Genomic DNA, 26,629 nt, shown 5'->3' with positions numbered 1-26,629 from the left:
ATGCAAATAGACTGAAGAATGCATACAGCTCTAAATTATCATTACCTTTCTATAGTTATTGTAAGGAAGGAAAAGGAAAAGAAAAAAGGTTTTGAAGGGAAAAAAATGTAATAATTAAATATATGTAATTATTAACAATAATTGCATTTGGAAATTCATTTATAATTATAAACAAATATTCAAAACTTTATAGTGAAAAAATTTGCAAACTTTTTGCATATTTTTTCATTGTTAAACAAATATAAAAAATTAATAAAATTAATTGCAACAAAACAAGTAAATAGATAATACAAAATTTTGAACACAAGCAATAAATTATTTTTAGTGTCTATAATTTATGATAAGTAATAAAGTAATCCACATAATTCCCATGATAACTATTACACCATTACCAATTCAAATGATAATTATAACGCACGATAACTAAAACATTATCGAATTACCTTGATGATAACAGCACAAGGTCTGCAGGGAAAAACTGGCCACTAGTAATTTTTAATATATCACCTACAGCTACATCTGTCCATTTAATCCACTGCCAAATGCCATTTTTCAGGCCTACAAAACAATATTTTTTTAAATGAAAAACTAAATAAAATCATGAATAAAATATATACAGTCAAAAGTCGTTAATTCGGACACCCATAATCCGGAATGATCTATAATCCGGACCTCAAAGCTACAAACTTTCTGCGCATGCGTCGCATTGACGCGCAAGACCTTTACAGCTGCGAATTTGCATGTGCACAAATTACGTTTACGAATGCGCATTTATTGTATAACGGACGGGATAAACTAAGCTAAAATTATCTATTTCAGTTAATGTTGCAGATTGCGTTGTTCCTTAATCTTCGAATTGGAACCGGCTTATTATTTTTTGCAGACTGTTAGAGCAATTTTACAAAAGTAAGCTTGAACTTTCGATTATTTCAAATAGAATTTCCGATATATATTTACTAATATGTAAAGGATATACAAAGCAAAAGTATCTTTCGAAGTCAATTAAACAAAAAGTGGAATTGCTGCAAAAAATGGATAAAGGCATATCCTTTTTTTATCTAAACTTTAACATTAGTTTATCTAAACTTTGTTTATCTTTAACGTGCGGAGCGCAATGAATTGGAAGTTGATCTGTCAACACTATCCTTATCTTAAGGGCAGATGTTTTTATTTTATTTGGCTTATAATTGCTTACTAAATGTGGTATTTCCTCTTGATGTACTCCATCTTTGATATGATTTAAATCAAATGCCTCGTCATTATAATTCGCTTCCGATAGCGAAGAAAGTGACAGAGGTTATTGAAAACGAAAAAATTTCGATTGACAAATTAGTCGGTATTCTCGACACAGCAATTATAGGACTTGAACAGCGGAACTTCGTAACTGAACAAGAAATTATGTCTGTTTATGGAATTAAAGAGAATGTATTATCACATAAAAAATGAAGCAACTTAAACAACTTACATTGAAAGAAATGTTTAATAAAGTAAACAAATAAATATTAAGCTTTTTTTTTTTTTTTTTGTAAATTTTGATACCCTTTAGATCATAATTGTTCTTTATTTCATAAATTACGGTTTCATATTTTTAATTTTATAATTTCTGCATGCCATTTTACCAGATTTAAACTGATGATCCATAATCCAGAAAAATTGATAATCCGAAATCGCCGAAGTCCTGACGAGTCCGAATTAACGACTTTTGACTGTATAATGTTCTACAGAGTATGGCATTATTAAATCTGTATAGCATCCTCCTGAAAATTAAATAAAAAAAATGAAATAATACTCAGATCTGTGCAGAAAATTAAGAATAGACAATTTTAGACCTCAAAGGTTGACTAGGACTTAATTTTCAAAGATTTCATATGTAGGAATACTACTTATGATGTTTACAGTTTGAGTCTCTTGCAATTGTAATGCCTACATTAATGCAAAGAATAAAATAATCTATTTTCCCATTAAAAAATAATAAATAAATAAATAAATCAAAATTTAAAATGATATACATTAGAAGACCAAAAATCTGCCCACCAATACTTGAAATCTGCACACCTTTCGACGGCAAAACAACCCTTTGGCAATTTTTAGTCACGCTTGGAAATTACTGGTAACATGCTTCCTCAATTAGCATTGAAACAAAATACTATAATCAACTGATTATTGCTTTTATAACTGTCACTAAATAAATGTTTTGTCCAAAGTCATTTAAACTAGAATGTGTATAACTAAAGATTAATTTCATGGTACTGATCATGTAACTGGAATTTCAATAATCTTTCATTCATGCAGCAGTATGCAATATATGCATAATTACAACAAACAGTAGCAACCTTTGCAGAGAAAACAACAAAAACATTTTGAAACAACATGTTTTGATCCAGAAATTTTTCTTGTGCAGGATTGTGAGAAGAGATCTTAAGTAAAATTTATGATTTCGCTATTAATAAATGATGAGAAGCCTGCCATTACATTCTTTCAGGAAGTGATTAGATTTAGTCAGGTTATTTAAATATGGCAAAGGCTACTTGCCTAAGGGGAGGAATGCCTTCACAAAGGGCTTTCTAAAGGCTTGTAATCACATTACACATGAGAAAAACCACGAAACTAAACATGCAGTCGCTATTCCACTCCCAATATTTAGTGGTCTAAACTGCTCAGCTACCAGTGGGATTTTCAGAAAAAAACAACTTATTGAAAAATATTTCAAATACACATGACTATATTTGTTGCATCTGTGCATGCTTCTTGAGCTCTTGGAGTTTTGTTACATGAGAATGCGAGTTAAGATTCTCTGAGAGAATTCGTGGCTTCGAGTGGTCATTAATACAGTCCACTGTTCCCAGGTTTACTATAGTGTAGTGCATGTGTATAACAATATTTTAAAGCAGCAGTTTATCTTGAAGGGAGAGCCCAAATAAGGGTGAAGCAACTGAGGCAGTTTCCTCAGCTGAACAGCTAAGAGGGCTGCCAAATTAGCAGGGCTGTGGAGTCGGTAGGGAAAATGACCAACTCCGACTCCTGGAATTTTAATGACTCTGACTCCGACTCCCTCATATATATATATATATACGAGGGTTGGAACTTTAATAGTGGCAACACAGCTGAAAAAACGCTATGCAACAAAACCAAAGAATATACCACACGTGAACTACATACCCACCTTACCTCTCAGCAAAAAGACTCGTCCTGCCTACGTCACGCGCATGCGGAGTGACGCGAAGAACGGATCCTTGTATTTGCTCGCGGTCTAAAGTAAGTGTTGTCAGGATGTTTTCAAAACACGAACAACGATGTTGGATAAAAATTAAATGTGCCAGAGGTCGTACAGCACGACAGTGTCTTCAAGAGGCTTGCGGGGAATCTGCATTGCCTTACAGAACCATAGCAAGATGGGTGAAAGCATTCAATGAAGGACGCCAAAACGTGGCAGACATGCTGCGGCCAGGTCGTCGAAATGGCTACGATACGATGCTGCCCGAACCCACCTGGAGCGCTATGAGCGCGAAGGAGATGCTTTTTTACACCATATCATTACACTGGATGAAACTTGGGCCTGATCGTAATAGCCAGAACTGAAATGCCAATCAAACGAATGGCGTCATCACAGGTCACCACGACGTTCGAAATTTCGTCAGAACCCCAGCAATGTGAAAGTTATGGTGATTCTCGTGTACGACTGTGATGGTGTCATCCTAACGCATACCGCTCCCCCACAGCAGACCGTCACTGTGCAGTATTACTGCTTATTTTTGAAGCACTATCTCCGACCAGCTTTGAGAAAAAACGGCGACACTTTCTGCAGAACGCTCCTCACATTTTGCATGACAATGCTCAGCCGCATGCAGCGCAAACTGTGACTGATTTGTTCAAGCGATGGGGATGGGAAGTGCTTTACCATCCACCATACTCCCCAGATCTAAGCCCTTGTGACTATAACTTAATTCCCAAGATGAAGGAACCACTTCGTGGCACTCACTTCCAAACTGTTCCTGATATTCTTGCGGCAGTAGACCAGTACATTCAAACTATCAACAAAACAGGCGCTGCTACAGGTATCCTGCGACTTCCACATCGTTGGAAACGGGTTGTACACAATGCTGGCAACTATATTGAAGGACTGCAAAACATGGTGACATGAATCACTTCTGTATTCCTTGTAAATAAATAGTTGCCACTATTAAAGTTCCAACCCTCGTATGTAAACATATACACATAGGTTACAGCTTTTTTTTTTAATATAAAAGAAGTAATAGATGCTACAGGAAAAAAATTGATGGCATAGCAAATTATTTATATTAATTAGCATTTATTATGAAATAGGAAAACTGGCATTAGTTATTTCTAAGAAAAAGTATAGCTTCGGCAAGACCTTTGTTGAAGGGCCATAGATCCGATTTGATGAATTTCAGAGCTGAGAAGAGTCTTGCCGCCACGCTAACTTGAGTAGGAGGAAGAGCTGTTACTGTTAGGGCTACTTCTTTTAACTTTTCAGGATAAATTTTTGCAAGTTCTAAAAGAGGTGTCTTGTAAGCACAATCATATTTCTCTATTTCTTCAAAGGCTCTGTAGAAATCTTTTTTGTATTTTATCATTTTTATACTTAAAGTCTCTTGGTTCTTTATTTTCATTCGCTTTGCCTTAGCCTTTTCAATATTATCCAAAAATATTTCTCAAAATCTGATTCATCACTGGAAGAGGATGATAGAAACTCAATTGCAATGTCTGAAGTTTGACTGTTCTGATTTGAATTCTCCAATTGTTCTGAGAATAATTTCATTCTTAATGAAAGTTCATAGATGCCTTTTTAATTTGTTAGTCATCCAAGATAATTCGGTGTTTCTGATCTACATATATTAAACCCAGCAAGATCTCATTGTCTAGCAAACTAGTTTCTCTTTTCATCATTGAAGAAATGATTCTTTCTGTAATAAACCCTCCATTACAGAAAGAACAAACACCCCATTCTTTCATTCTTGCCACCTGTCAGTTCTTCAGATTGCAGCTTTTTTTGTGGCTATATATGGTGTAGAAAGAAGAGTTTCCAATTCTTCAAGATCATTCTACAGTCTTCCTGTTAGTGAAACATCAGGGTTATCTACATCTTCTAAAAAAGTTCTTAATTCTAAAAACCTCTTTATCATCAAATATGTACTTCCTTATCGCGTTGCTTGATCAATAATTGCTCCTTTTCCTGCTCGCTTCCTAAGAATGGCATCAATTTTGAGAGTTCTTACTGCTGTTTCTGCTTACCTAAATTTACCAGTGAGATTTGTAACTAAAAGAATCAGTTTAATCACTAATGGCAAATATCACATCCATCCTCCTCCCTTATATTTATTTATTAATATGTCAATAAAATAGAATATAACTATTTATTAATGATAGTCCATAAATAAAAATAATAACTCAGCTTGTTATTAATATTTTCAATTCATTTTAATTTCATTTCAAATTCAAACTGTCCAACAAAAACTGAACTCGGAGTCGACCTGTTTTTAGCGACTCCAGCTCCGACTTCTTTTACCCCAAAATCTGCCCGACTCCGACTCCACAGTCCTGAAAATTAGCTGAGAAATTTTAGGAATGCATCAAAAAATAAATTATGATTATTAACTTTCAGTTTTGAAATAGGTTAAGAAGAACCATTTTCGAGTAACACATTTAAAGTAAAAAAGGTGCAGCACTTGTGCACAAAAAGAGATTGATTTAAAATCGAATCCCAATGAATGGATTGCCTATGACTTCATGGCTTCTCCCAAGTGTAACATAAATACAAGCCAGTTGCACTCGATAGTCCTTCACGAAGAAATCCCTCTTCTTAGACAAATAGTCCTTGCATATTTTGCATACTTAATTAAACAAACATAATAGAAGTAATATTTCTTTCCGTATAAAAAAAAAGATATTCTTGTGAAATGTGAAAATTCATCCTTAAAGGTAAATACACTGCCCTCCAAAAGTTAAGGAACAGCATGTTTTTTCAAAGCTCATCATTACAAAAATGTCAGTAACATTCAAATTAATGTTTATATGCATGACAGTAAAGAAGTTTAAGAAAATATATGGAAAAAAAAAAAAAAAAAACTACCATTTTTATTTTATAGAAATGAATGCTTATATTAGAATTGAAGAAAAAATGCAAAAATTGTATGTTTTGTTCACGAGTGTTCATCTTCAATTGCAAATGGGTATGTCACAAGCTGATGCTGCTAGACGGCTCAATGTCTAGTGTAGTGTGGTCCACTGACTATGGAATCAGTTTGAATCTGAGGATTCTGTGTTTAAAAGACATGTTCCAGATAGACCAAGAACACCTGCGGAAGACCCCTTATTTAGCTCTTTCCGCCCAAAGGAGGAGCAATATTACTGTGCTTCAGCTCAGGACAGATCATTTAGTGGCAGCAGAAGCAAGACTGTCAGCTACTACAGTGAACAGATGCCTACACAATACAGGTCTATATACAAGATGGCCAGTTGTTTGTGTTCCCTTGAGCCAAGGACACAGAGATACCTGTTTGTGTTGGGCAAGAAAACATGTCTCCTGGACCAGTCCACAATGGGCGTCTGTGCTCATCACAGGTGAGTCGAGGTTCACACTAGAAAGTGTGACATTCGTCAACTGATCTGGAGGGAAAAGCGCACCAGATACAAGCAATCCCCCAATGTGGAAAGACACAGTTACAGAGATGGTGGAATAATGGTTTGGGCTTAGATTTCTTTCCATAGCCGAACTGATCTGCATGTGTTGCATGGAGGAACTTTGACCGGTGTGAGATATCGAGATGAGATTCTTGATCAATATGTCCATTAATATGCTGCTCCTATTGGTCCTTGATTTCTTCTGATGGACAACAATATGTGACCACACTGAGTTCGGTTTGCTGAAGAATATCTTGCGAGTCACAGTATGGAGCGGATGAAATGGCTAGCTTAATCCCTAGACCTGAATCCAATAGAGTATCTTTGGGACTACCTTGGGAGACAGGTTGCTGCTTTGAGCTCCTCCAAGGTCATTAGATGAGCTTCAACAAGGATTACTCTGTGTCCCGTCATTGCTTCCCATTTCACTGACCAACAACTTAATTGACAGCATGGAACATTGCTGCCGGCAATGTATTGCAGCTAGGGGTAAACATATTCCTTGTCACAACACATTTTCATAATGTTACCACAACATTTTTCCTCAAAAAACAGTGATGGTTTCTGCAAGACTGGATTTTTCTGCCTAGAGTGCAATTTTTTTATGCAATTTATGTTTGTGTTGAACTTTAGAAACATTCTATGTCACATTAATTAAAGCACTAATTACTGAACATGTCCTCCAAATTTCTTCTTTCTATGTTGCTTCATTCTCAAATTAGACCCAAATGCTCTCAAATTAAAATGCTGTTTCTTAACTTTTGGGGGGCAGAGTATATCAGCATAATATTAAAAGAAGTGTTTATAAATCAGACCGTCGATAATCAACTGATAAAATAACTCATTTTATCAGAAAATATTTTTTCAGAGTGATGATGTAAGAAATGAAAGATATTTTAATTTCAGAACTACAACAGAGCCATCAAAAAATAAATGCAATAACTTCCAATTTCCAGTCTCTAATTGATGAAAAGTTAATGTCATAGGATTTGAGCATGGCAGCAATTAAACTTCATTGAAAGTTTGCCACAGTAACATGTTTAGAAAAACAAACTGTTTTATATCTGATGACAGCAACATCATATGTTTCCTTTATGGACATAGATATTTTCAACTTGCAAATAAATTAATATATTTCTAAATACTAATCAAGTCATAAACTGGAGAATTGGAGAACTTATCTCACATTCCAAATTAGTATTTTGAAAATGAGCAGCTTAACATTTAAATATCCAAACGATGAATATGTTTCAGATATTCCATCAGAAATATCTAGTTTTGAAAACCATGTTATTTCAATAATTCTGATAGTTAAAGAAAAATCAGATACTTTAAAGGTAATTCGGGAATGCAAGTCTACTTCAATCAGATCTAAAATTTGAGAACTGCATTAGGAATATTTTTAACGATGCCCATTTCTAACCCTCTTTCCACCCTCACTCTAAAACACATTCAAATACCACTGAGTGGAACATTTATTAAATAATGAAGAAGATGTCGATGATAATTATTATTGATTTTATTTCATTAAAAGAATGAAAAATTAAATTACGAAAACAGCCTGATTATTAATGTAATACTTTTTATATAAATTGTAGTACTGTTTACATTATTTAAATATTATTTGTTAAAAAAGTTATTTTTAATGTTTTCCTTTAAAAACTCTAAATTATTACATGTAATAATTTTTGGAATACATACAGGTATTATTAAAAATATTATAACACTTTGTTCAACAAGTCCCGGTACTAACTAAGAAAACAACATCCATTTCACAAAATTCACGTTTATTCATCAATATAATCACCATCAAGAGCTATGCAATAATTCCAACACTTTTCTAACTTTTTGATACCATGCTTGTAAAACAATTTGTCCTTGTCTACAAAATAAGCTTCAGCATCAGCGATGACTTCCTCATTCGAGCCACATCTTTTTCCCTGTAGCATATTTTTGAGATCAGCAAACAGCCAGTAGTCACTGGGAGCTAAATCTAAAAAGTAAGGGTTATCTAGTAATCGATGGGGGCTAATAAAAAAATCATCTGGTCGCTGGGGGCTAGATGATTTTTTTCTTCTTCATGTGCAGTCTTTTTTTTTTTTTTTTTTTTTTGATAATTACTTTTAGACACACCAATAACTCACTGTAATAGGCACTATTGATATATTTTTCCCTTTCAAGGTAATCGATGTAAATTATACCTCTCGCATCACAAAACATTGATGCCATGACTTTGCCAGCTGACTGTTGCGTTTTTGGACACTTCAGACGACTTTCACCAGCTGCATGCCACTCAGCTGACTACCGCTTCGATTCCAGAGTGAAATAATGGATCCATGTTTCATCCACTGTCACATACCGACGCAAGAAAGCTTGTTTATTGCCAGTAAAGCGTGACAAACAGCTGTGTGAATTGTCAACTCGTTGTCGCTTTTGTTCCATTACAAGAGCACGTGGCACCCATTTGGAAAACACTTTTTTCAGGCCCACCTTTTTCATGTAAAATCATACGCGCACTTCCAGTTGATGTGTTCACCATCTCCAATCTCACAAACTTTCTCTTTACGGTCATTTATCACGATTTTCAACACTTGTTTCACATTTTCCGGAGTGACTGCTTCATTTGGCCTAACCGAGCATGCCACATCATTTGTATCCGTGCAACCGCGCTTGAAATCAGCATACCGTCGACAAATGGTTGTTTTCGATGGAGCAGAGCCTGGATAACATTTTTCAAGCCATTGCTGAGCTTGGAATGTATTTTTGCCCATTAAATAGCAATGTTTAATCAACACTCAAAATTCGTTTTTCTCCATTTTGTCCACAAATGCACAATAAGTGTCACTTTCACAACAGTAGCTTCGTTATTTCCAGTCCGAATGCCATGAAAATCAGACATGTGTCATTTGAACGTTAGTTCATTTGAATAATGAAGTCAAACTGATATTACTACACCATCTGTAGGATAGTTCCGGGACTTTTTGAACGATGTGTTATGAGTTATGGTATGATTTCGTAGTTACTTTTATCGAATATAGACATGTATGGATATAATTAATTTGAATGTGTATATAGGTGTGTGCATTTACTTTTCTATCTCAAATGAAAAAATATATAGGCATGGCTCTGCTTGAAAGTATCATTAGGGTTGTCCTTGCTGTTTCACGCCAACGTTAACAGTTAGTGAAAATCATTGGCTCTTCACTCAAAAGCTAATGGAATGTTTGACTTTTATTATGACTAAAACTAAAAATACTACTTTTTCTTTATATCAGAGTACTTTAGTTTTAAATAAATCCACAGTTTTTGAGCTAGCAGTAAAAATATGAATTTTAAACAGCAAAATCCCATGACTGATCAGAAAATTAAAACTTAATTAAGCATACTGACAATAGACTTAAAATTACTTATTTTCAATTAAAGCACAAGCCTTTCAAGGCATCTGCAATTTCCCTGTAGTATCCATATTGCTGTAAATCGCTATCTAGAATTAAAACAAAGAATTTCCAAGCTTATAAATAGCACTGAGACTATGCCTCCTCTTTTGCTATCTACGCTTACTAGCTAAAGGAAGCATCTAGAGTAGCTACTTCTATTCATTGTTAAAAATGCAAAGCCTCATAATGAAAATTGTGTGGGTGCAGATTGTCCCCTTGTGCTGTGTCATGCCATACAGCAGTCAACAAGTAATAAAGATATGTTTGAATTATCAAGTGATTTTGTAATTCTTCAAAATTCCTACCATTTTCTACTCTGCAATCGATATTTCAGAGATCAAACTTCAATCCACTTGCAACTGCAAAATGGTTGGTGTCTTTGATAGTCAAGCACTCATCTAATATCAATTAATGTCCAACAAAAGCTAAATTTTGATCACATATAACACTTTCGGTACTCCAAATTGCAAAAAAAAAAAGAGGGGGGGGTGCACAACTAGACGTTACAGCAGTCCCATACACAAAATTTCAAAGTTCTACAAGTAACTGTTTTTGAGTTATGTGGTACACACAGACGTTACGAAAAATCCATTTTACAATCGATTTTGGAATAAAGAGTCTTTTATTCTGTCTGTACCTTCAGACGCAATACAAAAAAATAATCAAAATGGGTTTGGCAATGGTCAAAATGAATATTTCCGATGAAATATGAAACTTGCAATTTTTTGTGACTACACTACTTCCTTTACTTTGTACAAGGAAGTAAAAATTATAATAAAATACATCCAATATCAGCTAGATATTTTTAACAAATTCTAGAATTTATAATTATATGTAAAACAATAGTAGCATATCAGCTACATTTAACCGCTTCCCTTACAAATTTTTTTTGAAAAAAATTGCAAAAAATCATCACATTTTTTTATTTTATTATTAAATACAACGAAACAAAACAGATCAAAATATGTAGGGTTTAAGTTGAAGTTTTAATGTTTTGAAGGTGTAAGAGCATTTAATTTTGGTTAGAGTAGACGTTAAGGTAGCCCTTGTATTATGGCGAAGTTGTTGTTTCATTTATCGCCAAGTTGTTGCTTCATTTATGGTAGCCTGAGTATGTTATGGGATCCCTATTGTGACATAATCGGGTACATGATTCTGGGAAATATTGAATCATGGGATGTTTTGTAAGCGCTTTTGTGGTGTGTGTCGGTTTTATTGTTTAGATGGTAGAATGGCTGAATGTAGTAAGATTAATTTGAAGTTTCTATACGATTTGGAAAGAAAGAGGAAAAGAGTGTTAATTGACTGGTGTGCAAATGAAGGTTTACTTAGTAGCCATTATAAGTGTCCTGTATGTAGGAAGGATATGCGTCTAGTCGAACATAAAACCAATTTAGATGGATTTGAATGGGTTTGTATGAAGAAAGGTTCAGATGTCGCGATGCCAATATATGGATTCAAGTTCAGATAATTTTAGGAAGTTTTGGGATGCTGTTGAGGAATTTTGTGTGCCACAGACTAAATACAAAGGAACTTCTAAATAGTGTAAGTGGATATTTGCTTTTTCTAGTGCTTAAAGGTATAACATGTTTTTCCTTTTCTATGTTATTTTATTGTTTGGTTTAAAATGTAGTTTACTGAGATTATGTATTTTTTGTTTGCCTGTACTATAGAATTGGGTGCTCCTTTAACTTTTGAAAATATATCGATGCGTACAAAGTGAAGGGAGTGTGCAATGCAAGTTTGTGAAATTCTTGGAATTTTTTTAAGTAAAAATAGGTCGACGTGTACATGATAAAGTTAAGGGAGTGCGCAATGCTATTTTTGTGCAATTTGGGGATTTTTTTTTAAGTGAAAGGATATATCATTTGGGGATTTTTTTTAAGGCTGATGTGTACATGGATACCGAGTTGTACTTTGTCTGTTATTTTGGCTTTGTGTAGCGGCGATGTTTGGCGCAAAAATCCCTGTTGTGCAAGCCAAAATAACATGTCAAAAGAATTGCACAAACTCAGTATCCATGTACCGCCAAAAATGGCCAAGGGGTACCCTAAGATATACTTTATCTTAATTTTAATATTAGTTTACTATCTCGAGTTATCTCGAGCAAACGAAAAAAGTTAAATATTACTCTTTGTACGATAGTTTTTGAAACATGGGACAACACAAAGTGATACCTGACATTCTACACTAGTATCTGTTTTTTTTTTTTTTTTTTTTTTTTTTTTCTTTCTTACTGGCTTACCGCTGGAATATCTTTCATGGGAGCACAGAGTAAACTGTCTCGTTGGATTTGTTTCCCCCCCCCACCTTTTCATAATCAATATCTGAAAAATCATCACTTTTGCTATCTTGAATCATCGCCATTATTTTATTTTTTTCAATGCATGTATCCTTCTTTGTACATTACTAATCCACTAGCCGATGTATATTATGCAATAGGAAAATACAAGAGCAGTCCCTCCAAAAGAACCCTGCAACCAACAAAATTTGGCAAACTGCCAATCAAAGCTGAATATTTCCTTTCATTTCCTCCAGGCCGAGAAAATCCATGATAAAATAAATTGTACTAACAAATTCTGCTTCGCCCGAGTTTTCACGGGATAATAATTAACTGCAATATATACGAACCCGAGATAACTCGGGATAATCAGACAAGTGGTTAATCATGAATTTTATTATATTACCTTAATTTAGCTAAATATTATTGAAAATTCTAAATTTTTTGATATGCATAAAATAACCTCACATAAAGCTTAACAATAATTTAATTATTAAGCCAACAATAACTTTATTATTTTATGCATTTTTAATATAAAATTTACAATTACTAAAAAATACTTGAAAATAATTCAAAAATAGGAATAAGCAGATTTAATTCCTATGTGCTTTAAAAAAAATAACATTTAAAAATAATAACACTTACCTAAAACTTTTGCATTATTCACAGAATCATCAGCACGATGACGTTTCTAAACATTACAGGAAAAAAAATTAAAGAATAACAAGGAAGAAAAAAAAGGAAAGAAATTTTTTAAAGTATATTTTATTTGATGTATAATGCACACACAGAAAAGGAAAATGCTTATTATTTTTCTCAACTTATAATACTTTTAAATTTACGAACCATTACAGGTCAATAGTAACTGAGCACAGTTTGAATTTTAAATACAGTATCAATGTCCATATACTACACTTCAGTAAAATGTATAAAATATCTGTATTTTTAACTATCAATACAGATTTTTAAAAATCAGTGTAGTTTAAGTTGAATTAACCAGCAAAACTTATCATTATTAGTGATAGACTACGAATGAAATTTGTATGTAGCACATTTATAATTACTGATAATGCCATTACATATGGAGAAAGTATTAACATATCCCTTACGATAACACTGCCTCCTTAACTGTACTTAGGAACATAATACATTGTATCATGTATCTTATAAATTACATTAATGCCTTTAATGTTCATAAAAATTATAGGTAGACACCTTATATGCTAAATTTAAACTACAACAATTAGATATATCATTAAAAAAATAAAGATTTAAATCAATCAGAAGTGTATTTACTACTCTTAAATCAGCATTTCTTAAGAAAAAATAAATACCTAAATAAAAATATGATATTTATCGCTAAATCAAATATGCCATTTTGAATGGCAATACTCTAGAAATTGGCTAGGAGGCATATAAGATAAATTAACCACTTATATGTTTTTCCTGAGACAGACTCGTCGATCTGAAAAGCATCATCAGTACCTTTGAACAATTTTTATGAATCAAATAATATAAAAAAATCAATGGCCATCTTAAATACCCAAATAATTGTGTAAAATAAGTGTATATATATGTTGTATTAGTATTCAAATTCAGTTCAAAACTAAAACTACTGACAACACTTTTCAAATCGATGAGACTGTCTCAGAAAAAACGCTAAAGTGATTAACCCTCTTAACCCCTTGGGTACATTTGACGTCTGAGAAACGTCATTCACTTTTTCCCCTAGGAGCGGATGACGTGTCTCAGATGTCAAACTAAAAATTAAACTCTTGGGTACATTTGACGTCTGAGAGACGTCATTCACTTGTTTTCCCTAGGAGCGGATGACGTGTCTACGTTATTTGAGGTTAAACACAATTCTGTTCATTTCATTGTAGCTTGTATCAGTCATAATAGAAGAGGCAATTACAGTATTTAGGTGAACATTATTCGCGATACACTGCCCACTATGTCAAAAACAAGGAATATATTTTATGATAGTGATAGCGAAAGTGACTTTGAGAAATCTAAAGAAGAATTGTTTAGTGATTCCGAAATTGACAATTACAATGAAATACAAAGCAAAGGTGATGAAGACGATATTGAACCAGAAAATGATGACAATTGTAATATGAAACCAAGGTTTCGAAGATGCACAAGACGTCTGTTGAGCAGTGATAGTGAATCTTTTCGAGAACCAGAAAATGATGACAATTGTAATATAAAACCAAGGTTTCGAAGACGCACAAGATGTCTATCGAGCAGTGATAGTGAATCTTCTCGTGAACCAGTATCAGAGGAATGGATTTAGGAAGAAGAAGAAAATGTAGCCGATATAAAAAGTTTTTCTGAAATATCTGGAATTAATCCTTTGAGCCTGCATAGACTACGTTGTAATCCTACGCCTTTAGATGTTTTGAAAAAAGTCTTGAATGAAGATTTTTGGGACACTATAGAAGAAGAGACGAATAGATATGCCCGACATGGGATAGAAAAAGAAGGTTGTGTAACAAAACAACAAAAAAAAAAAAAAAAAAAAAAAAAAACCACCAAAGGTGGTTTCCTGTAAGTTCTGATGAAAGCTTATATTGCATTATGATCTTGATCAACATCAAGATGTATATGATTGACATAAAGATGCATATGATTACATCTTGATGTCGCAAATGAAGAAGCCAAAAATGCATATGTATTGGTCAAAAAGACATGCAATAAGTACTCCAACTTTTGCTAGCACTATGGCACGCGATAGGTGTTTTGATATTTCAAGCTTTCCACATTTTACGGATAATGAAAAGGAAAATAAAGATGACAGAATAAGAAAGATTAGAAATATAGTGGATTACTTAAATAATAAATTTTGTTACCTTTATACTCCTGGTAGTGAAGTAGCTACTGATGAATCGCAACCAAAAATTATATTCATTCTACATGCAAATATTTTCTCAAATAAATCCATACCCAAGGGGTTAAACAGTATAATCATTTTTCTCCATTCTTCAGATTTGCTGTAATATGGTATGCAACATATTCCATCAAAATTGCACAAAATGGGCACAGTAAGATTCCTTCCTTGGAGTACCCGAAAATAATCCAATAATTATAATACAATCTATAGTTTTCTAAAAAATACAAAACAGAAAGTATATCTCATCCAGTATTCAGAAAATAAGCTTTATTTAAAAAAAAAATTTGAAAGCTTTCAGATTTTACATCCCTTTTACATTTTCAGATTTGGCATTCCCTGCTTATTAAGCATTCATCAGACATGTTCATGTCTCGTTGATTAGTAAACCTTCCACTTTACAGAGAAAACTGCCCAAAATGAATAATAGAGATAACCAATATTACATCAGCAAGATACAGACAACAACAAACATCCATGCTTTCATAGAATTTGAGGCCAGGTCCAACTATATTTCAGCTAGGAACACTAAACACCATACCGAGCAGAGCAGCAAAACATGAATACTGGTACACACATCAACAAAGAGGCGGCACCAAAACCAGTGCAAGTAAATCGGGTGGGAAAATTTTCCGATCTTGGGAAGACATCTAGTGGTAGGATTTGGGAACTGCAGAGCTTGCAATGGGCAGCAAAAAGTCTAGCATCGTCCCTAATCCTACTTTATATTTACACAGCATGCTGAAAACGGCCACTGAACGTATGAAGTCATGCTCTCATATGCCACGGTATGATTGATAAAACAAGATCCTGTCACAAGAAGTTCACAAATTGAGTTCAGCATGAAGACAAGAAATAAAGTCTCTTTCTGCAGTTGGACTAAACCCACATCAACTATGGTTAAAAACTGGAGGTCCACTAAATTTCAACCTCATCTGACAATCAGTAATATAAGATTCGATACATGAATTCCTTGAAATAACCTCATAGAATGAAATCAAAAGGTGTCAGATCTATGATAATGATGGACACATACAACAAAATACTGACATCCAATTCAGCAATATGAGTAGTCCTCATCCAACCAATCACAGACAGAAAAGTTGAAATGATAGAACCATATGTTACATAATACCAGTAAGAGTATGATATCAAGACAGCCAGTGGATGCATCGCAGAGCTTACACTACACAGAGATGATATACAGGATAACCTTGTTAAAAATTCCTGAAAACTAACCATGGAGTGAAAATATGTTACAATTTCAAATAATTATTAGATACAATATTGTGTAATTACACTGTTTCATTAAATAAGCAATGATTTTTAAAAAATTAAGGTACCGTAATTTCCGGAAGAAACGCCGCGGCATTTACGTGTTTAAAACTTAAATTTTCAGCGGGTGCGGCATTTCTACCCATGCGGCGTTTAGGTGCACTGAAAATAAAATATTTCCTATGATGGTCATTGTACATAGTTTGGATGGCCTTGTTATTGTGCATAGACTGGTGCTGTTCCCACACAAAAGACCACTCAGTTGCTTTTTGCGAACGTCATTTTGTTTACATTCTTTCCCTTGAATGGACCTACATGCCTTATTCACCCTAAACGAGATCTCAGAACAATAACATTCTTCCCCCTTTCAAATTAACATTCTCATCAGTTTGAATAGTCTCTCTCCTCTGTGATCCGATGAATCTTCCAGGACCCATCCTCTCCCCACCCCTTTTCTGCAATTTTTTTCAAAGGCGGACACGACTCCACCTGCCTTGCAAAAACGAACTCTGACGTATTTCCCCTTCAGCATGAATGGATTTTTCAAATACAGATCCCATCAGTTTGGGTACAAGTACTTGTTGGATAGTTTTTAAAAAAGAAGGGAGCGGAAAATTTTTGAAAATGTCTCTAAACGGCACAGAAGCTATGCATTTCTCACCTTTAATTTATTTTTGAGTTATGGTTTCATTTCATGCATTTTTCTTAACTGGTATGTCATATATCAGGACTTAGGTTGAGTTTTTGCATCTATACGGCCCACAACGATGTCACGCGCAATTTAATCTATTGCGGCGTTTCTGTGTAATTTTAGTTTTTTTCCCGCCATCTTTCTCGAGTGCGGCGTTTACGCTGATGCGGCCTTTCTTCCGGAAATTACGGTACTTGTTTGTTATAGCTGCTCGCGAGATTGAATCACCAATCAACCGAGATATCTCGTTAAAATCTGGCTGCGTGTTTTTATACCTTGCCACATGATCATATATTAGCACCAGTGGCATGTTCTTAATCCTTGCTATGTAATCCTATATTAGCACCGTGATGCATATTTGCTCTCACTGTGTGTTCTTATATTATTCATTTTTGATAAGGTTTCCAAATGAGCATAACATTATTTATTTTAAAATATATTCATAGCTTTTTTGTATGAATATAACATTAACAATCTTTAATTTACCACATAATCAGGTGCATACCATATCATTTTTTCAAAAAAGAGGTCATTAACCTGACAAAAAAAGTATGCAAAAAACGCCACAATATGAAACTTTATGCTAACAATAAAACCATTTCAGGGTGCAAAGTTAAAAAAGTTGCAAAAAGAAGGGCCTCCATGTTAGAAATTGGTTCAGTGGCTCTAGAAGATCATTAGTCACTGCTATTAGATTTATGTACTATTTGGCAGAGAAGTTGATGTCCCATGAAATGGTATAACAAATAGCTTAACATGTGTGAAAGTGATGAATGGAACAATTACATGTGATAAAATGCCACCCAACAGTATAGTGGTTAGCGTTGCTAACTGCCATGCCGAAAGACTCAGGTTCGAATCTTGGAGAAAGAATGGATGTTTGTAAATGTATAGTGTCTGTGCGGCATGGGGGAAATATATGCGGTGAGCCAAAAGTCCTCTCAAGTGGTTGGTGGTAGAGAAAGAGAGGTGGCAGTCCCTTGGGCCTAATCCCCCCAAGGTGCTCTCCATCAAAATTGGGGTGGAACTGAACCAAGTCGTACTGTCACCTGTATGGTTCATATAGTGCTCAAGGCTGTTGCCAGTGATAGGCGTAATTTTGCACACCTAGCCATGAGGAATATTGTGGGCTTGGGCTTACTAAACATCAGACAAGTGATAAAATAACAATAATAAAGATTCTTAAAAATATTCTTAGAAACAGTAAGTGAGTATTATTGTTATAATTATATTTTGTGGTGCTTATTTTTACATTCACAATTCATGAGCCTGGCAAAATTATAGCTGAGATATTGGCACAAATCTAAAATCACCACACATTATTAGGAGCCACTCTACAAAGAAGTACCAAAATTAATTTATATTCAACTTCATTTCATACAGCTGCCTGCCTTTCTGGTTTCTGAATATTTGAAAAAAATAACTGCTATGTTTAGCTTTTCTTTTTGTTGGGTGTTTCATTTTTGGAAAACAGCTGTGCTAATGTTTTTCGTTGCTAGTACTTGAAAGTTCAGTAAGCACGTCGACATTTTGGCTTTTCACTTTAACCATTTAAATATTAGATTAGAGGTTAAGCATATTAACAGACGTTAGAGATAAGGAACTGCTAGAAGGAGATTCGTTGATTTGGCAAGTATCAGAGAATATATAACATTTCACAGTCAATGCAATATCTAGGCTACCACCATTTAAGGATATTCTACATTCTGTCATTATATCATTCATTTAATTAAATGAACTTTCATGAAATGAACAGGTACAAGGAAGCAAATTAAAACAGATTTTTTAATCTGTTTTTTTTTTAATACTGGATATTTTTGCTTTCTATTTTTCAGTTTTTCTTTCACCCATTTAATAACTTATCAGCAAGAGGAAAAAAAAATGACTGACAGAATTAAACGAACTTTACACTTCTAATATACAGAATCAAATTAAAACATATTCAGTTTTGTCAATATGGGATATTTCTGATATCTATCTTTTAGCATGAATTGACTTCTCTCCATAATCTAAATTTTAAATTTATGCAATCTCTAAATGATACTTTTGCTTAAAAAAAAAAAAAAAAAAAAAAAAAGTGAGAAAGATAATAAGTCTATATTGCACAAATCTATACCTGGAACTCAATCATCTGTGAATACATTAAAATTTCATTAATTTTGATATCACTTAATCTGTAAATGCCTGTTATCCATGTTTATTTTTGGATGTGTTAAAAAAAATCGATTTAAAAAAAATTTAGCATGGTAAATTTCTTCTGATATAAATATATATATTACAAAAGTACACTGTATTTATAACATATTTTGATTAGAGGCTAATTTGTTTTCATTACTGAAGTTATTTTTCTACATTTTCTACTGGACTTTTTCTACAGTACACAGATCATGAACTTACAAATTTTTCGTTTTAGATAAATCACTGCTTTTGTGACAATATTCCATTGTCTTTTAGTACTGAAATTCGTATGGCTAATATGTATAACAAATAAATTTATTCACAGCTTTCAGGACATTAAGTTTCAAATGAAATGCACCTTACAGCTGGTTTGTTTATATTCCACAGAAGGAATGCAAACTTGTCCAGAGAATAGGGATAAATTCTTGAAAATGCCTCTTACAGAGATTAATCAGGCATTAAAAATAAAAACATGGTAAATATTGTACAAACACACAGATTTTCTTTCAATAAAACCAAAATTTCAATTCTCACAATTCTCGTAAGCAGTTAATAATGTTATTGATCTAGCACAGGGATGTCAAACTCATAGGTACACTTGGGCCAAACAAACAAGGTTTAACTTTAGGCGGGCCGCAAAAAAAAAAATCAATATTCATAGAAACGTAGATTTATTTCGAATAATACAATAATAAACATATATATATATATTTATATAGAAAACAACAAGAAAAATTTAATGTTTACATCCTGATACTCGACATCTCTTTTCTGCTATTATCTTTCCTATTTCGGGAGAAATTTTGTTTGCAGTGATAACTTTCAACGCTGACCCAAGGTGAGCATCATTAATACGGTTTCTAATAGGAGACTTATTACCTTTCATGACTGAAAATAACTGCTCGCACCGATAAGTGCTACCAAACATGGAAATAATTTCATATGCGAATTTTCGAGTATTTTCAAACATGGCTGGTAAATATTTGTAAAATTCAGGCACGCCCACTTCAATGAATTTTGCTTTCAAATTTGAGTTGCATTGAATCTCGATATCCTCCATTTGCATATGGCTGCGTACTGAGTCAATACTTATTGAGAAAATCGAAGAAAACAAAAAAAAAAATTGTCTTTGAGGGAACTAAAATCGTTAAACCTCGTTTCAAATTCAGTTGTTAAATTTGCAATTTTTTCTGCGTATTTTTGATACGAAGAAGTATCATCTAAACTTGATTTCTTCATGCTGCACGTCGGGAAGTGCATCAAATCTTCATTTTTAAGTTGTTTTTCCCAAAGAACTAGTCGACATTTGAATGCTTTAATTATGTCAAACATGTTCGTAATGATATGATCGTTTCCTTGTAACGATAAATTTAAATCGGTTAAGTGTTTGGTTGTATCAAACAAGAAAGATAAATCTTGTAACCATATTGGATCGTAAAACAAACTTACGTCTTGATTTTTCGTTTTTAAAAACTGACATATTTCTTCTTTCAAATCCCAGAATTGTTTGAGAATCTTGGAGCAAGATAACCAACGTACCTCGGTATAGTAGGACAAACCCGAATATTCACTATCTAACTCACTTAAGAAAGCAGTGAATTGACGCTGATTTAAACCTCGAGATCTTATAAAATTTATAACTTTTTTTATACATGACAAAACATTCCCCATATTTATTACTTTCGTGCATAGAACTTCTTGATGTATAATACAATGCATATGATGAATGTTTGAACCGTGAATTTTACTAAGTTTTTTTCTTAGTAACACTACGAAGCCCTTGTTTTTCCCGGTCATTGATGGAGAGCCATCTGTAGCTACAGAATTTAATTTTGCCAAAGGTAGATTGTATTTCTGCAGAAGTCCAAAAACACAAGTAAATATATCTTCTCCTGTGGTAGTACCAGGCATCGGTAATAGTTCCAGTAGTTCTCAAAAATGTTAAACTTCTTGTCACAAGAACGAAGAAACACTGCTAATTGAGCTTTGCCACTAATGTCCGTGCTCTCGTCATAGGCAATGGAGAAACTTTCGAAACTAGATGATTTTGCTTTGATCTGATCACTTAAATTCGCGGCTAATTCAGTAACTCTTTCCGCAACTGTATTTTGAGACAATGAAATTGATTGAAAAGCCTTCACATTTCCAGGACAAACAACTTCTCCAGCTTTCATTAGGCATTCCTTGATGAAATCACCGTCAGTAAAAGGCTTCAAATGTTTAGCTATCAACTCGGATAAGACGTAGCTTGCATGTACTGCCGCTTCACTTTCTTGCAATACTTTACTAAACATGGACTGTTGCTTTTTCACTCCTAACTTGAGCTCTTTCAACTTTTCTTCTCTCATTAATCCTTCGTAATTGTTATATTTCGATTTGTGTTGTTCGTAATGACGTAATATTATATAACTTTGGTACATTAATAGTATTATTACATATCAAGCAGATTATTTTATCTTTTATTTCACAGCAAAAATATTCTAATTCCCATTTTACTTGGAATATTCTACGTTCGTCAGCAATTTTTCGTTTAATTTTACTACCACTTGGTTTTGATATAGACATTCTGAATACAAAGGGCTGCAATAAACACGGTTAACGTTAAAAAATTAAATTTATTCTTTCCACAAGAGATAAATCAAAATGCTGAAATATTTCTTCAAAAATATTCTAACAATATCACAAAATGTCAAACGTTTAGCAAAAATCAATTCAAAACAGAGAAACTAATTCTATCTCACAGCAAAATTGCTACAAATCAATCACAGCATTAAGTAAACAAACAGTTCGCTAGAACTACAGCTACTACTGAGATGAGTTGTTTATTCTCGGCTTTTATAAGCTTTATAATTAATTTCTCAAATATACTGGAAACATCTATAAATATCTGGATTTTTGTGGATGGCAACAGCAATTACGAGATATTTATTTATTAGGTATTAAATGCACGCGCTGTTCTATTTTTAACCTTCCAATGCAGCTGTCTTTTCAAAAATCGTCTGCGTTGCTAAGGCAACATGAAACAAATCTAATTACAATTCTAAATAATAAAAAAAAAAAAAACTAAATAAATAAATAACTATGAAATCCATAACAATATGAATTAAGTAATAATTAATAATAAAGCAAAGCGCATGCACATGCATGCACCAATATATCGTACAAAACTATGATTGGAAAACTGAGACCATGAGTTCGGCCACATTCGGCTATCGGGGGGATGCGTACAAGTTCTGAGTGCACGTGTCCCCCAAAATCCGAAGGTAGCTGAACGCAAGCTACTCACACGCATTTGTAATTTAAGTAGTGTGTGTGTGTCAGCTCGCTGTGAGTAATCTAACAACACTGAATAAATTATCGTTAATTACTTAGCAGTAAACATTTCATTTTTTTTTCGTCGATATGTTATTTTATTATTATATATTTTTATTTGCCGATATATTGGCCGGGCCTCAAAAATATTTGTTGTGGGCCGCGAGTTTGACATCCTTGATCTAGCACATGCACAGAATGTAAAGGTGGATTTGATGAAGGGATCTAATTCAAGGAAAACTATACTGGTTAAGATTTCTGTAAAAAGTGTATTTATTAATTTATCTAATTTCTTCTTCTTCTTAAGAGCATTTTAAAAAGTATTTTTGCTGATATATATAATATTTTTACACCAAATATTTTGATGCATTTTTACATGTCTGTTTTTCAATTGGACAAATTGCACTAAGTTTACAACTATTTATTTAGCTTTAAAACAAATAACTCTCATAAAACACAAATGTTTCCATGAATGCAGTTATTATGTAATATAATTTTCAAGTTAAATATAAAAGCATACTTACGATATCTTCAGCAATTTCTTTTATAGCTGATATACTTAGTATAAAAATCAAAGGAACGGCTGTTGTGTAACGACCAGTTGGAGACACATTGGGTATTTGCTGAAATGAAAAATTATAAGAATTCGGGTCAGGCATATGAACTCTGTTGAGCAATCAAAAAGAGATTAGTATACAAAACAGTCTAAATATATTTTAATACAAGGTTACTCACAATTGTACCATATTTTAAAATTCACAACAAATAAATTTTGCATCTAAACAACGCCAAATTTTATTATGCTGAAGTAGAGATTAACTGATTAGGTTATTTTAATATATTTCACAAACACTTAATATATCCACCATTTCTAAAATAACACACATTTACGTGTCATTGAGAGGTAAATGTTAACAGTAATGATTAATCCTTCAAGAAGATTGCTGTCTTTACAAAAGTATCTCAAATACATTGATAGAGACCATTTGCAAGAATACCCCAATCAAAACTTGTGACAAAGATAGAAACAATTTACGAAAGTAATACAAAAAATACAATCTAAGATTAAATAAATAGTAAATAAAAGTAAAATAATACAATGAGCAACTTTTTATTCCAACAATCCATTATCTATCATCATCTTTTGTTTTAATGTTTCTCCAATAATGAAGCAGACTATATAAATAATCATTCCAATCTATTACTCTACAATTCTACATTTTAAGCTGTTTTACACATTATGTTTTAGAAAGGATTACTAAACTGGTGAATTTTGATCTCTTTATGGTAAACGTACAGATATGAAAATAAATCATTTACTCCTGTCTGATAAGTGGCAAATATGTAAATGCATAATATTTTCAAATCATTCTTAAGCTAAATATCATCTTATATTAGTAACAGAAATATAAAGAAATTTGCCCGATAATTCAGATATAACATTTAAAAATATAGAAATATTTCTCACCTGCAGCAAAGCAATAAATAAGAAAAATATATTTGAATAACGTCTAAACTGCTCAAACAGGAACTTTGGCAAAAAAGAAATAACATTATATTTTGCTGTGCTGAAAATAAAGTATAAAATTAGTAGGATAAAAAACACTAGCGTTCAATTATAAAATATGTGATGATATATTAAATATTTATGAAGAACCTGCAAGTTTCAGATACTTTATAACAACAAAATATTTTTTCATACCAATTACACTCTGATTACCTCCCAGCAAATTAATTACATGGAAAATCATATTTACTGAGAATGTAACAATTATAATTAGTTTACAAAATATACTTTCCTACAATAATCACAAATGGCAGATACTATTTTCTAATCATAAAATACATCTTTAATTACAGAACTTTTCATTTGATTCATGAGCAAACATAATTTAACATTTTCTGATGAGAAAATTTAAGGCATATTTCTTTAACACATTAAAATCTTAAATAAATCTTATAATACTAACAGACACAGAATAACACAATAAAGAGACACACAAAAGAAGAAACCACAATAAAGAGACAATAATATATTAATGAACACATTTAAGAAATACTAAAGCTACATTTAATACACAGCTTTCAATATTTAAATCCATGATGCAACCAAAAATTAAGAGGCATCTTCTTACAATGAAGAGCCAAAACATTATAACCACCTACTCAATAACATGTTGTGCAACCTTTGGCCTGAAAAACAGCAACTCGCCTTGGCATGGATGCCAAGTTCTTGCTAGACGGCTGGAGGCAGATGTATCTAATGTCTAAACAGCGGTCACACAAAATCGAGATATTCCGACATGGTAGTGTTTGAGCTCCGAGCTGCCACTCCATGACATCCCAAATGTGCTCTATTGGGTTAAGATCTGGCGAGTTAGGTGGTTAGGACATTGTGATTCATCCTTATGTTCCTTGAACCATTCCAACACAATTAGAGCCTTGTGACATGGGGAAGCTGGAAGATTCCATTGCCAGTAGGTGTCATGTAGGATGCAATTGATCTATAATTATGTTCAGATAATTGCAAAAGTGCAGCAACTTTCATAGTCTGTTCTACCACAGTTGGTGTCGACTGCTGGTTTCACCGTCATTTATCCACTTTGTATGAATACTAACAACGTATATCAAGCCAACAGCCAAAAATTTTTTAAATGGTTCTCAGAAGAGAACACTTTTATCTGCAACCAACAAGCACACTAAAACAATTTCAAGGAATTAAAGGTCAGCATACGAATATGTGATAAACTTAAGAAAAAATAATTATGGGTTCCTGCACATTATTATACACTACACATGTTGATATTTTTAAAACAAAGTATCATTTTGAATATTTAAAACTAATTATTCACTGTTAATATTTTTGTATACAGGGTGATTCAGTACTGTTCTTCAAAAATTTGCGCTTAGGTCAGGAACACGATAACAGGCAAGAATCGTATAGAAACATATGATGGCATGCAAAACTCAGACACACAAGAAGATGCTAGAAGTCATGAAGAAACCTAGCTAGGATGAAGTGTATTTTGGGTGTATGAGCGTAAAAATGCAATGGAGCTGCCGCTAGAGAACTGTAACATTTTTGGTTTTCCAACAGATGTATCCCTGGTCATACTATGTTTGGATGTCTACATAATCATTTCAGTGAAACTGGACATTTCGAAACAGAAATGAATGACATTGGTGTTGATAGAACAATGCAAACACATAGCTTGAAAGAATCTATGCTATCAGACATCGAAAACGACCCAGGGACAAGTACTAGAAGTATACAGCACATATAATATGAGTGTCTCAAACCAGCATCTGGCATATCTTACATGAGGTTGAGTCATATCCATACCACATGCAATGTGTGCAGGCTCTCTCCACTGATGATTACGAGTAGCATGTGGACAATGCACATCGGTTTATACAACAGATTGCAGCAGTCCCCAACTTTACTGATGAAGCAATGTTGATGAAGCAATCTGCAGTAGGCATAATGAAAATCCAAGAGCCACACTGCCCATGCTGCTCAGCATCGCAACAGTATCAATATCTGGGCACATTTGCTTGGTGACAGAATGATTGGTCCCTACTTGCTTCCATCAACACTAGATGGAGAAACTCGTTCCATCTTTTTGATTAAGTCCTGCCAAAACTGCTGAGCGACATACCACTCCACGTGCAGCAATAAATGTGGTTTCAAAATGATTAAGCCCCAGTGTATTATTCCCCCATTACCCGCCAATATCTGGATGTTGCATTTCTAAGTCGATGGATTGGCTACATTGGACCCATCCCATGGCCACCTCATTCACCACACCTATCCCGTGGAATTTTTAATTTGGTGTTATGAGCATATGAAACCCCTGTGGAATCGGAAAAGGATTTGATAGCATGAATCATTGCTGCAAGTGGGATTATTGCCAATTCACGGG

The 26,629-nt window shown here is 33.4% G+C and overlaps 1 protein-coding gene across 1 annotated transcript in view; it reads right to left on the bottom strand.

The window, feature by feature from the left end:
* Positions 1 to 26,629, bottom strand: part of ATP8A (ATPase phospholipid transporting 8A1) — a 242,488-nt gene that overhangs the window by 203,864 nt on the left and 11,995 nt on the right. Inside the window, exons 3-6 of the mRNA XM_085821693.1 lie at positions 24,175 to 24,274; positions 23,231 to 23,329; positions 13,006 to 13,051; positions 444 to 558 (exon numbers count right to left, since the gene is read on the bottom strand). Coding sequence (XP_085677819.1) covers positions 444 to 558; positions 13,006 to 13,051; positions 23,231 to 23,329; positions 24,175 to 24,274 — 360 coding nt within the window. The remainder of the gene's footprint in view (positions 1 to 443; positions 559 to 13,005; positions 13,052 to 23,230; positions 23,330 to 24,174; positions 24,275 to 26,629) is intronic.

This window comes from Stegodyphus dumicola, chromosome 1, assembly GCF_044657685.1.
Source record: "Stegodyphus dumicola isolate Sdum_Otavi_A_Nest chromosome 1, ASM4465768v1".
NCBI lineage: Eukaryota > Metazoa > Arthropoda > Arachnida > Araneae > Eresidae > Stegodyphus > Stegodyphus dumicola.
This window is presented reverse-complemented; position numbering and strand designations above follow the sequence as displayed.